This window comes from Solanum stenotomum, chromosome 10 (assembly GCF_019186545.1).
Source record: "Solanum stenotomum isolate F172 chromosome 10, ASM1918654v1, whole genome shotgun sequence".
NCBI lineage: Eukaryota > Viridiplantae > Streptophyta > Magnoliopsida > Solanales > Solanaceae > Solanum > Solanum stenotomum.
In genome coordinates this window covers 45,881,064-45,898,024 of record NC_064291.1, presented here as the reverse complement: position 1 = coordinate 45,898,024, position 16,961 = coordinate 45,881,064, and the positions used below count along the sequence as shown (strand labels likewise).

Here is a 16,961-nt window from a genome sequence, read left to right as displayed (position 1 = left end):
TATTTTCAATTAAACCCATGAATTATTATGTAATTGGGTTAAGGTAAAAGCTTGTCGGACAAATATTTTTTATTATGGCCCTCAAACTAGCTATGAGAAAAACAATTTTATCACCATGTTTACCTTTTTTTTTCACTTAAATTATTTGAGGATGAATAATTGTATCTTAGTAAATTGATCACTTACAAAATGCCAATTTTTAATTTATAAAAGATAAACTATCAACTTTTAAAATTGAAAAGACAGTAAACAATAGTAAAATTAAATAAATCATCTACATTTACACATAAAAATTGCAAGTTGTAGTTTTAATATGTATGCAATTTTATAAATTGTTCAAAAACACAAATAATTAGAAGTTTAGAACAAACAATTAGTTAATGTTAAACAACTCACATTTCAACTATTGTATTAATTTGTATTGGATTTATTTAGCTAGCGTTTGGCCATAGAGTTTGAAATATTCTTTGCAAATATTATTTGGGTGAAAATTCACCATGTATTTGGCCAAAGTATTTGGAAACCATAGTTCACTTTCTTAGAAAAATATGATTTATATCCATAAGTTTTTAATACTATCAAAACTAACCATAAGTTTATATTACAAGTCAACTGGATCTTCGTTACAACAAATAACAAGTAGTGTCCATGACATTAGTGAGCAATGTGGTAGTTTGGAGTGAGTGCAACAAACATCATTCCATACATCTTGAAGTAGACAAAGCACATGACTTTATTACCCTGAATCGATTGTTCATCATTTTCATCAACAACCATATCATCATTTTCATATTCACTGAATATTTCCTCATTACGTTGGTGTTCACGTAAAAAAATATGTACTACAACACAAACAACAACTATAGAGGGTGTTTTTGTAAAAAATAATAATTTGGTGTAAAATTTCAATTTTTAAAAGATTTCAAATAATGAGATTTGACCCAAATACTAGGCTAGCGTTTGGCCATAGATTTCTAAATATTCTTGGCAAATATTATTTGGGTGAAAATTTGGGTGAAATTTCACCATGTGTTTGGCCATAGTATTTAGGAAATATATTTCACTTTTTTAGAAAAATATGATTTATACCTATAAATTTTAAAAACTATCAAAACTAACCATAAGTTTGTATTACAAGTCAATTGAATTTTCGTAGTGTCCATGACACTAGAATAATGTGGTACTTTTGAAGTGAGTGCAACAAGCATCATTCCATACATCGTGAAGTAGACAAAGCACATGACTTTGTTATCCTGAGCCGATTGTTCATCATTTTCATCAACAACCATATCATCATTTAATATTCACTGAATATTTCATCACTATTTTGTTGTTCACGTGAAAAATTATGTAATACGACACAAACAACTACTATAGAGGGTGTTTTTGTAAAAGATAAAAGTTTGGGATAAAATTTCAATTTTCAAAAGATCCCAAATAATGAGATTTGGCCCAAATACTAGAAAAAAACTAATATTTGGGAATTTGGGATATTTGCCAAATAATGGCAAATTGTATGGACAAACACTATTTGCCAAAAAAATTCCCAAAAATTATTTGGGAATCTATGGCCAAACGGGAACTCAAAACTAGTATTTGAAAAGTTGGGATATTTGCCAAATAATGACAAATTGTATGGACAAACACTATTTGCCAAATTTCCCCCCAAATATTACTTGGGAAAATTTATGGCCAAACGGGTCCTTAGTAACAAACAACTCTCTCTAAATAATTTGTAAGCTAATTTATTTAAATAAATTTATCAGTACAAATATAAAACATAAATCAAGAAAATAAACAAAATAATTAAAATGATTTGAGAGATATTTTTATCTTTACATAGACTTATCCCATGGTATTATGTCTTATGTATTACTAATATCTCCAAATAGAAGGTATTAGTAATACATCCTATAATACCACGTAGGAGGTATAACTAATCCATAGATTAGTTATACATATGCACAAATTCCTACCAAACACAATATTAAATAATACCATACATAATACATGCACTATTTATTTTAATGCGGCCTATCAAACGACCCCTAAATGAGTAGTGTAGTCAAGATGTGTAACGAAGTTACTATTACAAGTCAAAGTAAAAAAAATTCTAGCAAAGTAATTCATAACTATGCTTCAAAAAGTTTCCTTCTAGGCCCTCTTTTGTAAGTACGTTCGCCACCATGTTCCGCTCCCTAAAGCTATGTCAAAGTCCTGGTAATATGTTACCGATTGAAGAAATTTTTCAACACATTTATGAATAAATAAAATAAATTATTTAATGATAATAACATAGAACACAAGAAAATTATAGACAATTGTTAATATGATACTGCACTATGTATGATACTAATAATATTTTGATCAAGTCATATCAATCAAAAAATGGTTATATCGAAAAAAAAAAGAAATCTAAACTATACAACACATATGCAAAAATATACTCTAATAACTTATTGTATGAACATTTAAAATCATTTTCTCTTGAAATCTAACAAATATTGTAATCAAACTACACTATATGCATGATTATTAAATTAGTGTCAGCTGCAAATTGACTTCCGACCAACCACACATATATGACACATTTGAAATATCACTATTACCAAAATTACCTCAATATTAATTATCGTGAAATTTTTCTTGATCATACTTGCTTGAAGCAAGATGACTAATACGCAAAAAATATATGCTAAGATCAAGAGAGCATGGCCAAGCTAGCGGTGTTTGAAGAATTGACAAGTTAAACTCAAAGAACGATTTAATAAAGTTTGAATTTGTATAAATTCGAAAATCAAAATCAAGGAACGATTCATTGGATTAAAACTCTTACAAGTTTTGTTCGTGTTTTAAATAAGAATATCTTGTCCAAAATAATTTACATTAAAATACGACTATTTTTTTCTTACATAAAATTCATTGCAAACCCGAAAACTAGTCATCTCATCTTGAAACTCTTACAAGTTTAGTTGTGTTTTAAATAAGAATATCTTGTCCAATTTTTTTTTTTGCACTAAAATACAACTATTTTTCTATTACTTGAAACACACAAGCCATAGCAGACCCGAAAGTTGGTCATCTCATCTTGAAACTCTTAGGGGTCGTTTGGTGTAATGGATAAGAGAGTTTTATCCAGGGATAGTATTTAAGTGGCTTTTAATTTGTTGTTTGGTTGTCAAGGATGGGATAACTTATCCCATGATTAACAGTTAGTCTTGGGACAAATTATCCCTCCCTGGGGTGGAATAACAATCCCAGGATAACTTATCTTGGGATTGGGTAGGTAAAATAACAAAAATACCCTCCTTAAACCCCACTTTTATACACCACTTTACATTCACGTATATTAACATAATTTTTAACAACATTTATAATAACATTCACAACCTTAATTATTCGTTGCTCTTATGATAATATATTTTTCTATTAAAAAATTATATTTTATAAATATAATTTTTATTTATGAATATAATATAAGTTGAATTTATTTGCCTAATTCTTATGTTTTATTTATATTTTGATTTCTCTCAAAATGTTCACTACACTACTGAAATGCATATTTTTTATTAAATAGTTTATTACTCACTTAAAAATTATATTTTATATATCAATTAAAATGTAGATAACTTTAATAATAAAATTTCTTTTACTTTTTAATAAATTTAAAATGAAAGTTTTATTTTTAAGCTAAATAAGATGATTTTATTTTTATACTAAATAAGATGAAAGTTTTATTTTTAAGCTAAAAAAATGAAAATTTTATTTTAATCTAAATAAGATGGAAGTTTTATTTTTTAAGTTAAATAAGATGAAAGTTTAATTTTAAAAACACACGACACAATTATGGAAATGCACATCAAAAAATATTTAAGCTAAATAAGATGGAAAATTTTATTTTTAAGAATGAATAACTAAACTTGCAAAGAAAATGTAAAAAAAAAAAAAAAAAACCTAAATAAGGTAAAGGGTATTTTTGTAAACAAACAACTTATTCTTATAAATTATGTCATGAATATAAGTTTGAATATGACAAACCAAACAAGCAGTAAAAATCAATCTCAACATAACTAATCCCAGCATAACTTATAAAGTATAACTTATCTCATCATAACTAATCCCAGCATAACTTATATTCAAACCAAACGACCCGTACAAGTTTAGTTATGTTTTAAATAAGAATATGTTATCCAATTTTTTTTCCCCTAAAATTCAACTATTTTCCTATTACTTGAAACACACAGCAGACCCGATAACATCTCACCTAATTTTTACATTTTTTTTTTGGCTTTTTACCTAATTTTTACATAATTTATGCATAAAAAATTTCAATTAAAAAGAGTGTGAATTTTGGGGTCGGGTCACCGGGTTGTCTGGCGGGCCACCGGATTTCTCAAAACCCCAAACTCCATTCTTCTGAGTGACAAATTCTCTGGTAGCGGCAAAACTCTAAACCCTTAACAACAATGTCGATTACTTTCTCATTTCTCTCATCTTCAATTCCCACTCTCAAGAAAACCCATAAGATTTTTCCCTATAGTACTTTCTCTCATAATCAAATTCTTACCTCACCTGTTGTCAGAATTAAACTCGAAGTGAAACACAAATGTTCCGAGATTTTCACAAGTAATTGTGGATTTCAATCACGTAGGAAAAATGGGTTTATTGCGAAAGCTGAGAGTAGTGGAATAGATAATGGGAATAGTGTCGACAAAGCTGGAAATGAGGTTCGTGGAGAGAGCACAATGCCTGATATATTCAGATACTTGACTAAAGAAGCTCCTGATATGCCTGTTAGATGGCCTTGGTTCATAGGTATATCAAAAAAGCTCTATCATATGTTCTTTTTGTGGGCTCTGATTTAGTTATAAGCTAATTTGTCAATTTTCTATTTGTGGGCACTGATTTAGCTGAATGTGCATTCTAGTCTAGGTCATGTAGTTGAGTATAGCTGTTGTTGAGTTGTTGGGTGATAATATTTTTTTTTTTGATACAAGTAGAAAGAAAGCCCAAGATGTTCCCATGTATCTGCTGTTAGAATATCATGTAGTTGTTGATCATTTGATTTCCTTACGATTTTCATTTAAGTAGTAGCTCACATTCGTGTTTTGCACTTTTCATGTATAGCTCTCTATTTATGAATGAAGTGTTCCAGCTATAAACATAGAGTACTTCATTAACTCTGTAGTTGTTGTCAATATGTAGCTTTGGCCTTTATTCTATATGCCTGGAGGACTATCTTGTGGGAATTGGATAATTGGAAAAAGGCTGTGGGTGCTGTCTTCCGATTTCTTGGTTACATCTCGAAACTTGCATTGGATGTTGTATACTACTTCATAGGGGATCAGATCACAACTATAATTAGGTTCATTGAATCAACAATTTACTCCATTCGAGCTTTCTACTCCAGTATAGTTGCATATGCACCAGTACAAGAGCTAACAACAATCATCATTTTGGCATCTTGTGTTCTTGCTATTGGTGAAGCGGCAGTTCCAGATTCTGTGAACAACCAACCATACCTTCTTACAGCAGCTGGAATAATGGGATTTGCTGCTGTAAGGGGTTATATTTCCGAGCTGTTCTTTTGGTTTATACTCCTAGGCTTGTTTTTCTTTGCTCGATTTATCAGAAGAAGAGATTATGTGTCTTCCGCAATGCCTGCTGCTGCTGCATTAGTTGCTGTGGGAGAGTCTTGGGTTAGACTGGTAGTAATGGTTTCTTACACTGCTTTGGCCATTCTGCAACACTCTAAAACGCCTTTGAATAAAAGTGAAGGGGAAACTACCGGTGCAGTTAGAAAGGTCCCAGTTCCTCTGATATGTGTTGCATTGGCCATTGGTGTCCGACTTGCTGCAAAATGGGCTGGTTATCAACATTTGACTTGGATGATCGTTTGATATGCAACAAGCTTTCCCCTTTTTCGAGCTGGTAGAGCATTCTTAGTTGTTAGTTTCTACAGTGGCAACATGTTCTCTCATTTGGCAAAATTGCTTGTTGTTTCTCTTTTTATTGCCTGTTCAGTTCTTTTTGTACAACTTAGAGCTTATTTTTCTTTCAAATTTTGCTCTGAATGTTCTAAAGTTGTAGTCTTTATTGCCTTCTACATATACTAGAGGGACATGGCCCTTGCACATGCATGATTTCAATTTCTTTTTGTTACTGTGACAATACAACAGTACAAACAAACTAAACATGATGCCGGCCTTGGTTAAAGTAACACCAGCAAAACAATTCTTGTGCTTGTTTACATCAATCATTTTTGTTGTGGCAATACTAATTGAAAGAAACAAGGAACTGTTACGTAGAAACAGGTCTTAAGAGATATACAATTGAGTGTTGCCTATTACAACCTATCTTATACATAATTCGGAAAGTTCAAATTTGCAATATTTATTCCATTCATAAGCTACTCTCATTTTTCATCTGGTTATATGCCATGAGCACAATCTCAATCATTCTTATGTGAAGAATGATTCAAGTAAATCTGCAAAAAGAGAAGATCAAGTCAATTTACAAATGCCAGAAAAATGCACAAATGAAAAACTCAGTGAATTACCAAATATAAGCATGCACTGCCACATAAAAGAAAAAAGTCTAGTGAAGTTATTACATTCTAATAAGATTGAAGTTGTTGATCCACAAAATAAAGAAAGAATAAGTAACATTATTACCTAACAATCATTGATTTCAGATTTGATCTCAAACAATGAGAATTGTTTTTGCAGATTTAGAGCCACATCGATTGCTTCGTCAACTCTATAAAATGTTCCCCGTTATTCCTTTCATTAGGTAAAAACAGTAAGTTAAGCTTCTGGTATAAATATTTATCATCAACATTTGATCAAGGTCAGTGACTATCAATATTCCAATTTGTTATGTTGCACTTAAATTATAGCTTCTTCCAACTTTTTCTGTATGACAAAGAAGATATGAAGTAAAAAGGGAGTTAGACGTGAAAATCTGAAGTTGGTGATACAAACAGATGGAATTCCAGCATCAGCTGCGGCCCTGCAAGAAACTGGAACAACATCTGATACCTGTTTCTAGAATACATAGACATAAACATCATATAGTTCCTCCAATCCCTTGGAGAGACATAACGAGAAAAGGCAAAAATCACTTTTTGGAAATCAGAGAAAAAAATTCCCTTTCTTAATTGCTGGCTTGGCTATGAACAAACAAATTTATATTGGTAATACGGAGAGCAGTGGACAAAAATATAGTGCTAAGACACGGTCATATATTTCCTAAGCCAAGCTTCTGAAAGAAAGAAATGATAACACCCTTCGGGGTGGCCCAGTGGTTTGGGCTTGGGACTTTCATGTTGGAGGTCTCAAGTTCGAAACCCCTTGCCAGCGAAAGCAAGGGGTTTGCCTTCTGGGTCGAGCTCGTTGCACCAGGCTTGCCTAGTGCGGGTTACCTCTCCTATGTGGTTTGCGAGCTATTGCATAGGAGCGGGGGTTTTACCCTATGCGCACCCAAAGGGTAGAGGCTGCGGGTTTCCCTTGTCATCAAAAAAGAAGAAGAAAAAAATGATAACTTCCTACTTACTTATTCTACAAAGAGCGATTACGTCACAAAAGTAGTCCTAAGACAAAGTCGTTATGACCTAAGCTAAGCTTCCGAAAGAAATGAGAGACTACATGATTTTCTACCTATCGTCAAAAGACTGACTAATCAGGTACTGCACTACTAACAAACATTATACAATTGGAAGCCCTAGAGAAATAATACCTTTTGGCACAATAATGCAAGCTCCCTTGGGCTAATATTCAACCCTGGAAAGCAAGAACGCAAGATTATGGGGTAATATCAAGAAAGTGTTCAAATTACTATGGATTAGTTAAACGGGGAGCTTATACATCGTTGGAGCAAAGAAAACTTTAATATCTTGTTTTAGGAAACCTTAACAAAGGCATGCAAAAAGAAGAGATAATACGGAACTAGTCATACCTTTTCCTAATGAGAGTAGTTCCCTGGTTATTTTGCTAGGGGTGGTCCAGGTATATATCATTTATCAAACTCATGATATTTTGTCATGAAAATAGGAAGGCAGTACCACATTAATCTTAAAGGGACAGACAAAAATTGATTAAAATTTTCTTTTCCAGGTTGTTCAGATTTTCATGACCAAGTTCATGTGATTCTGTATGTTTCGGTCAACAATTGCTTCGTCTGTTCTTTATACTGCAACTCTAGCCATTAGGACCATTGTTGTATTTGTAAGTACTTCAACTTTCTCCTCTCTTTGTTTCTCTTTCATGTTAACTTATATTGACAACCACACCCTAGGCCAGTATAAAATTGTAAGCTGATGATTTTTTTTAATGAAGTTGTAAACTGATGAAGATTTAAGAGAGAACCCTCATAAAGTTCCAAGAAAAATCTAAAAGGCTATGTCTACAGAATGACTTTTAGGCAAATGAAAGAAACAAGGAATTAAGGGAATTAGTTACTCAGAAACAAGCATAAGAAAAGATAGTTTAAAGCAGCATCATCAGCATAAGCATGCCACCAGAGCTGTGAGGGAGAAAAAGGGTAGAAAGATGTAAAGTGCTTTTAAGCAACATCATCTTAATGTACACAATGTTGTCTAACTATTTAGAAGTAGCTATGTAAAGTGCATTGATTGCTCTTAACTTTTCAGAAGCATTTTATTCAAATAACTATTATTTATGATAAAGCTGCTGATTTTAAAAAGACAAAACCATGTAAGGATCTATGAAATACGTGAAAAATCTGTTGAAAATAAATGTGCTACATTACTAACACCAAATGCACAGTGCAATAATATAATTATACATTCTGAATCTATTCAAAGCAGCGCAAAAGATGATCACATTGAGAGCAACTTACTTGAAATGCTTTTTGAGCCATTCCCGACATGTCTTGGTTAGCCTTGCCAACTAATTTTACACCCATTAACATGTACCTCTTTCTTGACCAATTCCGAAAAGTAAAATTTGATGAGTGTTGTGAAGTCACAAAGTGGACACAATGTAAATACTCCCATTTTTCTACTCGTGGAGACAAAAGTGAATTGGTTCAAGTTGCAGCTGTTTTCAGTACAAAAAAGAATTAGAAAGAAGAAAAGATTTCAAGGACATAGCAGATAACCCATTGAGAATTACATTAAAGGAGTGTTGCCTATCTCCATAGTACCTGAAAGCAAAAAAATCATGTTATAGATTGGCAGGAGTGCTGAAGCACAAGACATTTTAAAGTTGAAATTGTATATATATAAACAATTTTTTGAAGATGAAATATTCAAAAGCTCCCTACTGCTTCTTGAAAGATTCCTTCTTCTTGGTGTTGAATCCTCTATCTCTTTTAAGTACAGAATCTCAATACTGCATGCAGGCACATTAATTTCTTTGATTTGACCATCATTAGAAACTTATGCTCGGAAACAGAAAGAGATCATAGAAGCAGAATATAAAGTGAAGCACCCAGCCAGAGCAGCTATGTATTCTGTACCAAGAATAATACACAAATTTACTTCAATGTTTAGATAAGGCAAAACAATCTCTAGCCTACTCTATCCAAAGAAAGCTTGCGTCTTTAATTCATTTTCTACAAAGTACTCATTGACTGAGTTTCTTTCAGTATCAATGCACTAATCGAAGCAACTACTACAAATAGTCAAATACTACAAAAAGTGAACTGTTGTCCATTCTAGAGCTTCAAAAGACACAAACCGAGCAAGTTTACGCACTACCTAGTCTAAGCAAAAATAGGGCAACTATAAAACTACATAGAACTCACTCTTATCAGCTAAATATTATGACGACAAAGCTGAACATTGAATAATCCACTTTTCCAAATTAAGAACATTCAATCAGGTGCTTTCAAATGGACATCAAAACATGTAAAGATTGCTTGATATATGAACTATGTGATATGATATAATTGCTATAAATTACTCAAAAATTCCAAGTCACAGAGGGTGATGGCACTACAATATATTATCTGCAAAATCATATACTAAATATCTATGTTCGGAGTAGAGATCTAGAAGACACAAACCACAAACCAAGCTCACTCCTATTAGCTAAGTTTCAAGATGATATCTGACTGATATATGAACTATCACATAGCTGCTCTAAAATAATCAAATTTCAAAATTAGAGGGGGCAATGAAACCACATTTATCTAGACGATGACATCAAGCTGTCCACAAATATAATACAGATAAAAACCAAAAAAAAAAAACCCATACTGCTCTAAAATAATGACATTTCAAAATCACAGAGAGCTATGACACGATAGTATTCTAGAAGATCACCTTAAGTCATCGACGAATACAATACAGATAAAAAACCTCCAAATAGAAACTCAATTGCTCTATAAAATAATCAAATTTCAAAATCATAGAGAGCGATGGCACTACAGTATCCTCAAAGACCACATTAAGCTATCCACGAAGACAATACATATAAACAACCTTAAAAAAACTCGAACTGCTCTATAATAATCAAATTATAAAACCACAAAGAGTGTCGGCTATACAGTATCCTAGACGATCAAGTTAATGTATTCTCAAATACAATAAAAATCCTCAGATTGCTTCAAAATAATTAAATTTCAAAACCACATAGATTGATGACACCACGGTACTCCAGAAAATCACATTTAGCTATCTACAAAGACAGTAAAAAAAACCAAGATTGCTCTAAAATAATCAAATTTCAAAATCACAAAGAGCGTGAAGCTACAGTATTCTAGATGATGACGTTAAACAATACACAAAAAGAATACATAAAAAAGTACTCTGAGACTTGCATCCGAAGAATTGCAGATGAGTTCACGGAGAAAGATCTCTTTGAAGCTGTAGAAAGTTTTGATAATAAGACTGAGAAGCTGATTGATCTCAGCCTTGAAAGCAAACGTCTCTGTGTCCGTTAATTTTTTGTAGATCTAAGGAGTTGTTGCTACTACGAAAAAGAATCTCAGGTGAAGTGAAACACAAAGGGACTCGAAAGCAAGAGAGGATTTATGGGAAGTTTTTAGCCACCCACATCATATTGAGAGAAACTTACTTGAAATGCTTTCTGAACCATCTCAAGTATGTCTTGATATAGCCTCGTCAGCTAATTTTACACCCATTCACACATAGTTCTCTCTATACCAGTTCCCAAAAGTAAAATTTGATTGGCCTGTGAAGTTACAAACCGGACACCATGTAATACTCCCATTTGCCTACTCCCAAAGACCTAAAAGTCGGTTCAGGTTGCATCTATTTTCAATACAAAAGAAAATTAGAAAGAAGAAAAGATTTCAAGGACACAAGCAGATAACCCGTTGAGAATTACATATTCTTGAGAAATTATGAATAAGAAACCTACAAAACTTGATACTCTAAGCAAAGGAGTGTTCCCTATCTCCATTATCTGAAAGAAAAAAAATCATGCTAGGTTGGCTAGGAGTGCTGAAGCAGAAAGCATACTAAAATTGAATTTGTTTATCTACCCTACGTTCTCTGCTGAGAGAACGACATCTCTGTAAAAGTCTAAGTTGAGCAAACACTTCACTTTCGATGTCACACTCATGTCGGATTCTCCAAATATATGCTACTTTTAGAGAGTCCGACATGCACCCATTGGCATTTTTGAAGAGTCCGGACAACACAGGTGAAAACTAAATGAAAAGATTAGTCTCACGAAAATGGACTCACTCTTGTAGAACATCTAAAGATTAAAAGTGATCAAGTAGTTCATCGAAGAGTAAAGCAAGATGCAGATTAATTTAGGAGCCAAACTGTTTGAGTGATCAATAAATTATGGCCAGGAAGCTTGAAACTAAAGTAGCTAAGAATGTAAATATTTTAAAAGAACATTCAAAAAGATAGTTATTAATTGGCTAGAAGATTGAATATAATACATTAAGGTTAATTACTTGTATCTAATTAGGGGGGCTAATCAATCAAATGTGCCACAATCCCAAATTAGTCGGAGTATCTTCTATATGCACATTCACTTTATCATAGATAAAAACTATTAAAGATGGAAATTTGAGGCAATAATACCATTTTGAACGAAGAATGTGTCTCCGTCTTTACTCTTTTTGTTGTTCATCTTTTTCTTTAAGCTTCTCCAGTGAATCCTCGGCTTCCATCCTCCTTTAGACTTCTTTTGTCTGACAATTTATACCCAAAAGTAGCACAAAATTACAAAAAAGAGAAGCACGGATGGAACACATGTTAGCTACTTAGCTATTTTTAAATAACAACACTGAAAATATCCAGTTCAAGCAGGCATGAACCGAATAGAATACATGTTTGCAATCCAGCTAATTGAAGTAAGATCACTAAAAATTCTCTATACATGCACCACAACATTCTCATGAAGTTGCCATCCTCCTGTTTATGAGAATTCATTTAGTTTTCTAAATTAATTTGTATAGATGATGTTGCGTTGCAGAAACAACAACATGAGAAGTTATGACATTGTCAAACTGATTTTCTAAATCATATGAAAGCTCCAAAAGTACAGTTAATACAATATAAGTGCAACAATGGACGATTAACTACAGGTTCTATTTACTTTTGTTCATCATATTCAGTCGTGCTTAAAAATAAGGCCCTGAAAAAGAGAAAAACCTTGCCACCATCATGCTTATCCTATCTATAGATATTAACAGCTTTCACGGAATACAACACAATCTTTAAATATCTATCACTCCTTTTAGGAGTAATGCCAGAAGCCTAGACGCCAATCTTCTCCTTCCTAAAATTGAACATATTTTCCTTGCAAAAAGTTCACCTAGAAAGATATTATGCACAGATTATAGTAAAATAGAACACGTGAAGGTAAAACAGATCATGTTTATATAGAAAAATAAATGGCTATGACATATAACAGACTAATAAATTAATGTCGAGAAATATAAGAGTTAAACAATGCGATGGTACTCAACATTCTGCACTCCCAGGAGAGATTCATATTACCTCTAAAAATCAAATAGCATTTAGCAGCCTCAACGTGCCTCAGCATGCTCTCCGAAGAATGCTATGGTCTACTTAACGCAAGTCTTAAATGATTTTCTTAACCCTTGTCATCTGCAGATTTACATTACAAAAAGAATATTACAAGTAATTGTACATCATATATAAGCAAATAAATGAATAATTTTAATTTACTATCACCTGGTGAAAGAGTATTTCAATTCACTAAGAGAGCATAATTTTTCTTTCTTATTTATATGACGATAGAATAACGACAGTCTAAATGCTAGCAAGTACATAAATAGAACCTCGTAAAAAGCTAAAAGTTATAGAAAATTGAGATTTAACTGTTCAATAACAGTGCAAATGAAGTCTTAACTGTTTGACGAAAGAAATCAAATACACGTAAATCTCTTCATATACTAAGATGGCTAAAGCTGAAGCATACACTAATTCCTAACAATGAAGTGAGTAAAATAACTTAATGTAATCTGTAAATTTAGTACTGCCCCCGCAACAAGTTCTGAGAGACTCTTCACCTTGGAATGTAGAGAGAAGCGCAAAATAAGACTCCCTTAGGTAGACAGTAGTAGCCACAGAGAATAAGTCCTATTTAACAAATTATTACCTTCAACTTCTAAGGCTTAAGCCTTCCACTTGACTTCATTGGAAGTAGCTTGTCTATGTGAAGAACATGTTACATATGTACTTTGAATCAATGGACAATTATATTCCTTCTAAGTTCGAAGGAACTTTTATTGAATAAGTGATGTCCGAGGAAAGCAAACCTCTAATTCTTAACTTAAAAGGCGGATAGCAGGCTAGTATAAGAAACAGAAAATACAAAGCATCCGTAAATTATTCAGCTTTTCTCTTAATTTAGTGTCCTAATTGAATCAATTTCATTAATCAGTATCACATAAAAATCATGTTTCCTTACTAATTTTTCCATGCCTTCTTTAGTGATAATTTAGCAGTAGTAAGAATAAAAAGAAAACAGAAATGAGATTGGGCTGAGCTACTTTCCTATGGAAAACTCAAAAGAGAGTATTATAAAACTACAATTTTTAGAATTTGTAAGATCTTATGCCAAAAAACTCGATGAATCTCTAAGATTTTAGCCCATCTCCAGTTAGCTAAAGATTGTGCACATTGAGCAGCCATAAATTGAATGTAGTATTTGTTATAATGGTTTCTCTTTATTTATAATCAACAAATTTAAAATTTGAGATTCATCATTTTCTTTTAAGTTAGCACATATCTGTTGGGGAAAAGTTTCAACACCAAAATTAAAAAAATGAACAACAGATCAAACCTGTGAGAACCAAGAAGAGACATCGCTGCAGTCGAGAGAAATTCAAGAGGATGAAGAGAATTGTAAAATTAATCCTCTTAAAATTGCTACTTGCTAGTGAAACAGAGAGAAAGGGTTTTGCCTTACAAATCAAGAAAGCATAAAAAAAATAAAAATACATAACTAGTAATGTATGATAGGAATGAATACTTTGGAAAGGGAAGCATGTGTAATTAGACCGATGTTTCTTAATAAATAAGTTAGTCAAATGACTGTTATTTGAGCTAAAATAGACTGAACTGATTTGAGCTAAAATAGACTGAACTGAACTGATTTGAGCTAAACTGCGGTTCAAAAATTCATTCCCTCAATTCTCACTAAGTTATAATTATTTTGTTTGTTCTTTTATAATTTTTTGGGAAAAGGCTCAAATATGTCATCGAACTTTCAGAAAAAACTCATTTATGTCATCCGTTAAAAGTTTGGCTCATCTATGCCATTACCGTTTAAAAAAAAGGCTCATTCATGCCATTATTTTTTAATGGTGGTTTTGCAAAACCATTTTTTACACGTGGCCAATTATAATTCGGCCACGTGTAAAATATGGTTTTGCAAAACCACCTTTAAAAAATAATGGCATGAATGAGCCTTTTCTTAAATGGTAATGGCATAGATGAGCCAAACTTTTAACGGATGGCATAAATGAGCTTTTTCTGAAAGTTCGATGACATATTTGAGCCTTTTCCCTAATTTTTAGTAGTTAATAGAATTATTAATTTTCTTTATTATGACTCAATATCAAATAAACAAATTATCTTTTTAAAAATAATTTAACAAATCTTGTATAAGTCAATTTGCACTATATATCAACCCAACTTAACTTTGATGGGCCGATATCCCAAACTTAAATGGGTTGGACCGAGTAAGATCATGAACAACACAATTAGGATTTCACCGGCTCCTTTCTCCTATGTATAAAGCTAATAAACTCTCGTCTTCTTCATTATCAATTCTCAATCCAGCCACCGTTATTCTTTTGATCTTCAATGGCGTCTCAATAAGCTTTTCGTGTAGTGTTTTTTTTCTTTCAATTTTGTCAAGCAAAATGTAGATCTCTGCACGTAGCCTCCCGGGCTCAGCTGTTTTTTTTCTTTTTTTACTTGAAGTTAGAAGCCCCAAAGCTCGTGCTATAAGTTCTTTGCCGTTTAGTGTTGCAGTATTAACCCTATTGTACCTTTAATCCATGGCTTATCTGTGTCAAATTAAAGGCTAAATACCTTTGTTACAACATTTTTTTTTTGTTAATTATGCCTCATATAGCTTTTCTTCTAATTCAAAGAAAAAAATATAGCTAGTCAACGAGGCATAGAGCAAATTGCGGTGTCAACGTGGGGTTTATGCATTTTTTTTCCTATTGTTTTACTCCTAAGTCCACTGCTATATTGTTGATCGTCTGTGTCGGATTCTCCTAAAAAAAAATTTCTTCTATTTTGGCTATGATTAGAAGATTTATCCACGCTTCTGAGAGTAATCTATGAAGCATATGATAAAAAATGGTTGAATTTCTTAATATGAGCCTAATTTTTTTTTGGTTACTAATTTGTTGTATTGTATTTGTTTGAAATTTGGCTGATGATATAAATCCAGCTTTAATACCAGTTCTGCTTCTGATATTCTGTGATTGATAGAGCTGTTCATATTTCTGAGCCTAAAAATTTATGTTTTACATTGTAATTAGTTGAGTTTTATCTTAATTGATGTGTAAAATGTCTGTTAATTATGACGATTTTTTGTTAATTAGAGGCCAGTGATGTATGGTAATTGTCCGTACCATATGAGGAGCATTTAGCTCCATTGATGTTGTATTACCTTTTGCTTCTGAGGCCTTTTTAGTTTTTTTCCTTATTGTGTGAATTTGGATTAATGTCGGGACTAACTAATATCGAGATTATTATCCCTCATTTGTTGTACATAATGAATGACCTCTTATTTGATAGTGTGGTTTACTTGTTATGATTTTCATGGCTTCTTTATCTGGTGGTCGAAACATAATCCATTTTCGATCAACTCGTTCCCTAGAAGCAATATTATTTGTGTTGCTCTATTGTATTTTTCTCCTTTCATAACCCCTTTTTGTCAAGTGTGTTTGGAGTACACTGTGGAGCAGCTACATTTTTAAAAATTTCTAAAATAGTTTTGCTTATGATGATATAATACATGTTAATGAGGTGTAGTGGATCCAAGACCTTGCTTTGCAGGGAGAACCACTTGGTGAAACTACATTGCATATGATCATATTGGATTCTTCTGATGAGGCTTATTTTAATCGTTTCGATTGGTTTTTTTTTTTTGTTTGATGAAATATTTGAGTTCACTATATAAACCCGTACTCCTTTAAATTTGGGTGTAGGTAGGGGTAGCAAATGGTTAGATTGGATCGGATTTGGATAGATTGAATATGGATTGAGCAAAAATGGTTTAGTTTATAATCCATCCAAATAGAATATGGGCAAATATGGATTTTGTCAAATATGGTTTGGGTAAAATGGTTCTAACCCATTTAAAAAAAATCTGTTTTCCAAAAAAAAAATAATTGATCCCTCCCCCGGTCACCCCCACCCCCTGAGGCTCCCCCCCACCTTCCACCAACCTACCTCTAATTTTTTTTTGTTTTCCAAAAACAAAAAAAATCTGTTTTTCAAAAAAAAAATTTACCCCCCC

At 32.4% G+C, this 16,961-nt stretch overlaps 2 protein-coding genes and 5 non-coding genes across 7 annotated transcripts in view; 6 read left to right on the top strand and 1 right to left on the bottom strand.

Annotated features, from left to right (window-relative positions):
* LOC125878509 (mitochondrial import inner membrane translocase subunit PAM16 like 2-like) overlaps positions 1 to 16,961 on the bottom strand; it is an 80,887-nt gene that overhangs the window by 3,480 nt on the left and 60,446 nt on the right. The window lies entirely within an intron of this gene.
* Positions 4,367 to 6,136, top strand: LOC125878500 (uncharacterized). Its single transcript, XM_049559774.1, has 2 exons — positions 4,367 to 4,815; positions 5,206 to 6,136. The coding sequence occupies exons 1-2, from the start codon at positions 4,467 to 4,469 to the stop codon at positions 5,898 to 5,900; spliced, it is 1,044 nt and encodes a 347-aa protein (XP_049415731.1). The 5' UTR covers positions 4,367 to 4,466; the 3' UTR covers positions 5,901 to 6,136.
* On the top strand, positions 15,356 to 15,517 carry LOC125843403 (small nucleolar RNA snoR134). Its single transcript, XR_007444001.1, has one exon. It is a non-coding gene; the product is annotated as a small nucleolar RNA snoR134 (small nucleolar RNA).
* On the top strand, positions 15,732 to 15,819 carry LOC125843392 (small nucleolar RNA U36a). Its single transcript, XR_007443990.1, has one exon. It is a non-coding gene; the product is annotated as a small nucleolar RNA U36a (small nucleolar RNA).
* LOC125843387 (small nucleolar RNA Z223) lies at positions 15,864 to 15,953 on the top strand. The gene has a single exon (XR_007443985.1). It is a non-coding gene; the product is annotated as a small nucleolar RNA Z223 (small nucleolar RNA).
* On the top strand, positions 16,043 to 16,127 carry LOC125843402 (small nucleolar RNA snoR117). Its single transcript, XR_007444000.1, has one exon. It is a non-coding gene; the product is annotated as a small nucleolar RNA snoR117 (small nucleolar RNA).
* On the top strand, positions 16,439 to 16,554 carry LOC125843388 (small nucleolar RNA Z278). The gene has a single exon (XR_007443986.1). It is a non-coding gene; the product is annotated as a small nucleolar RNA Z278 (small nucleolar RNA).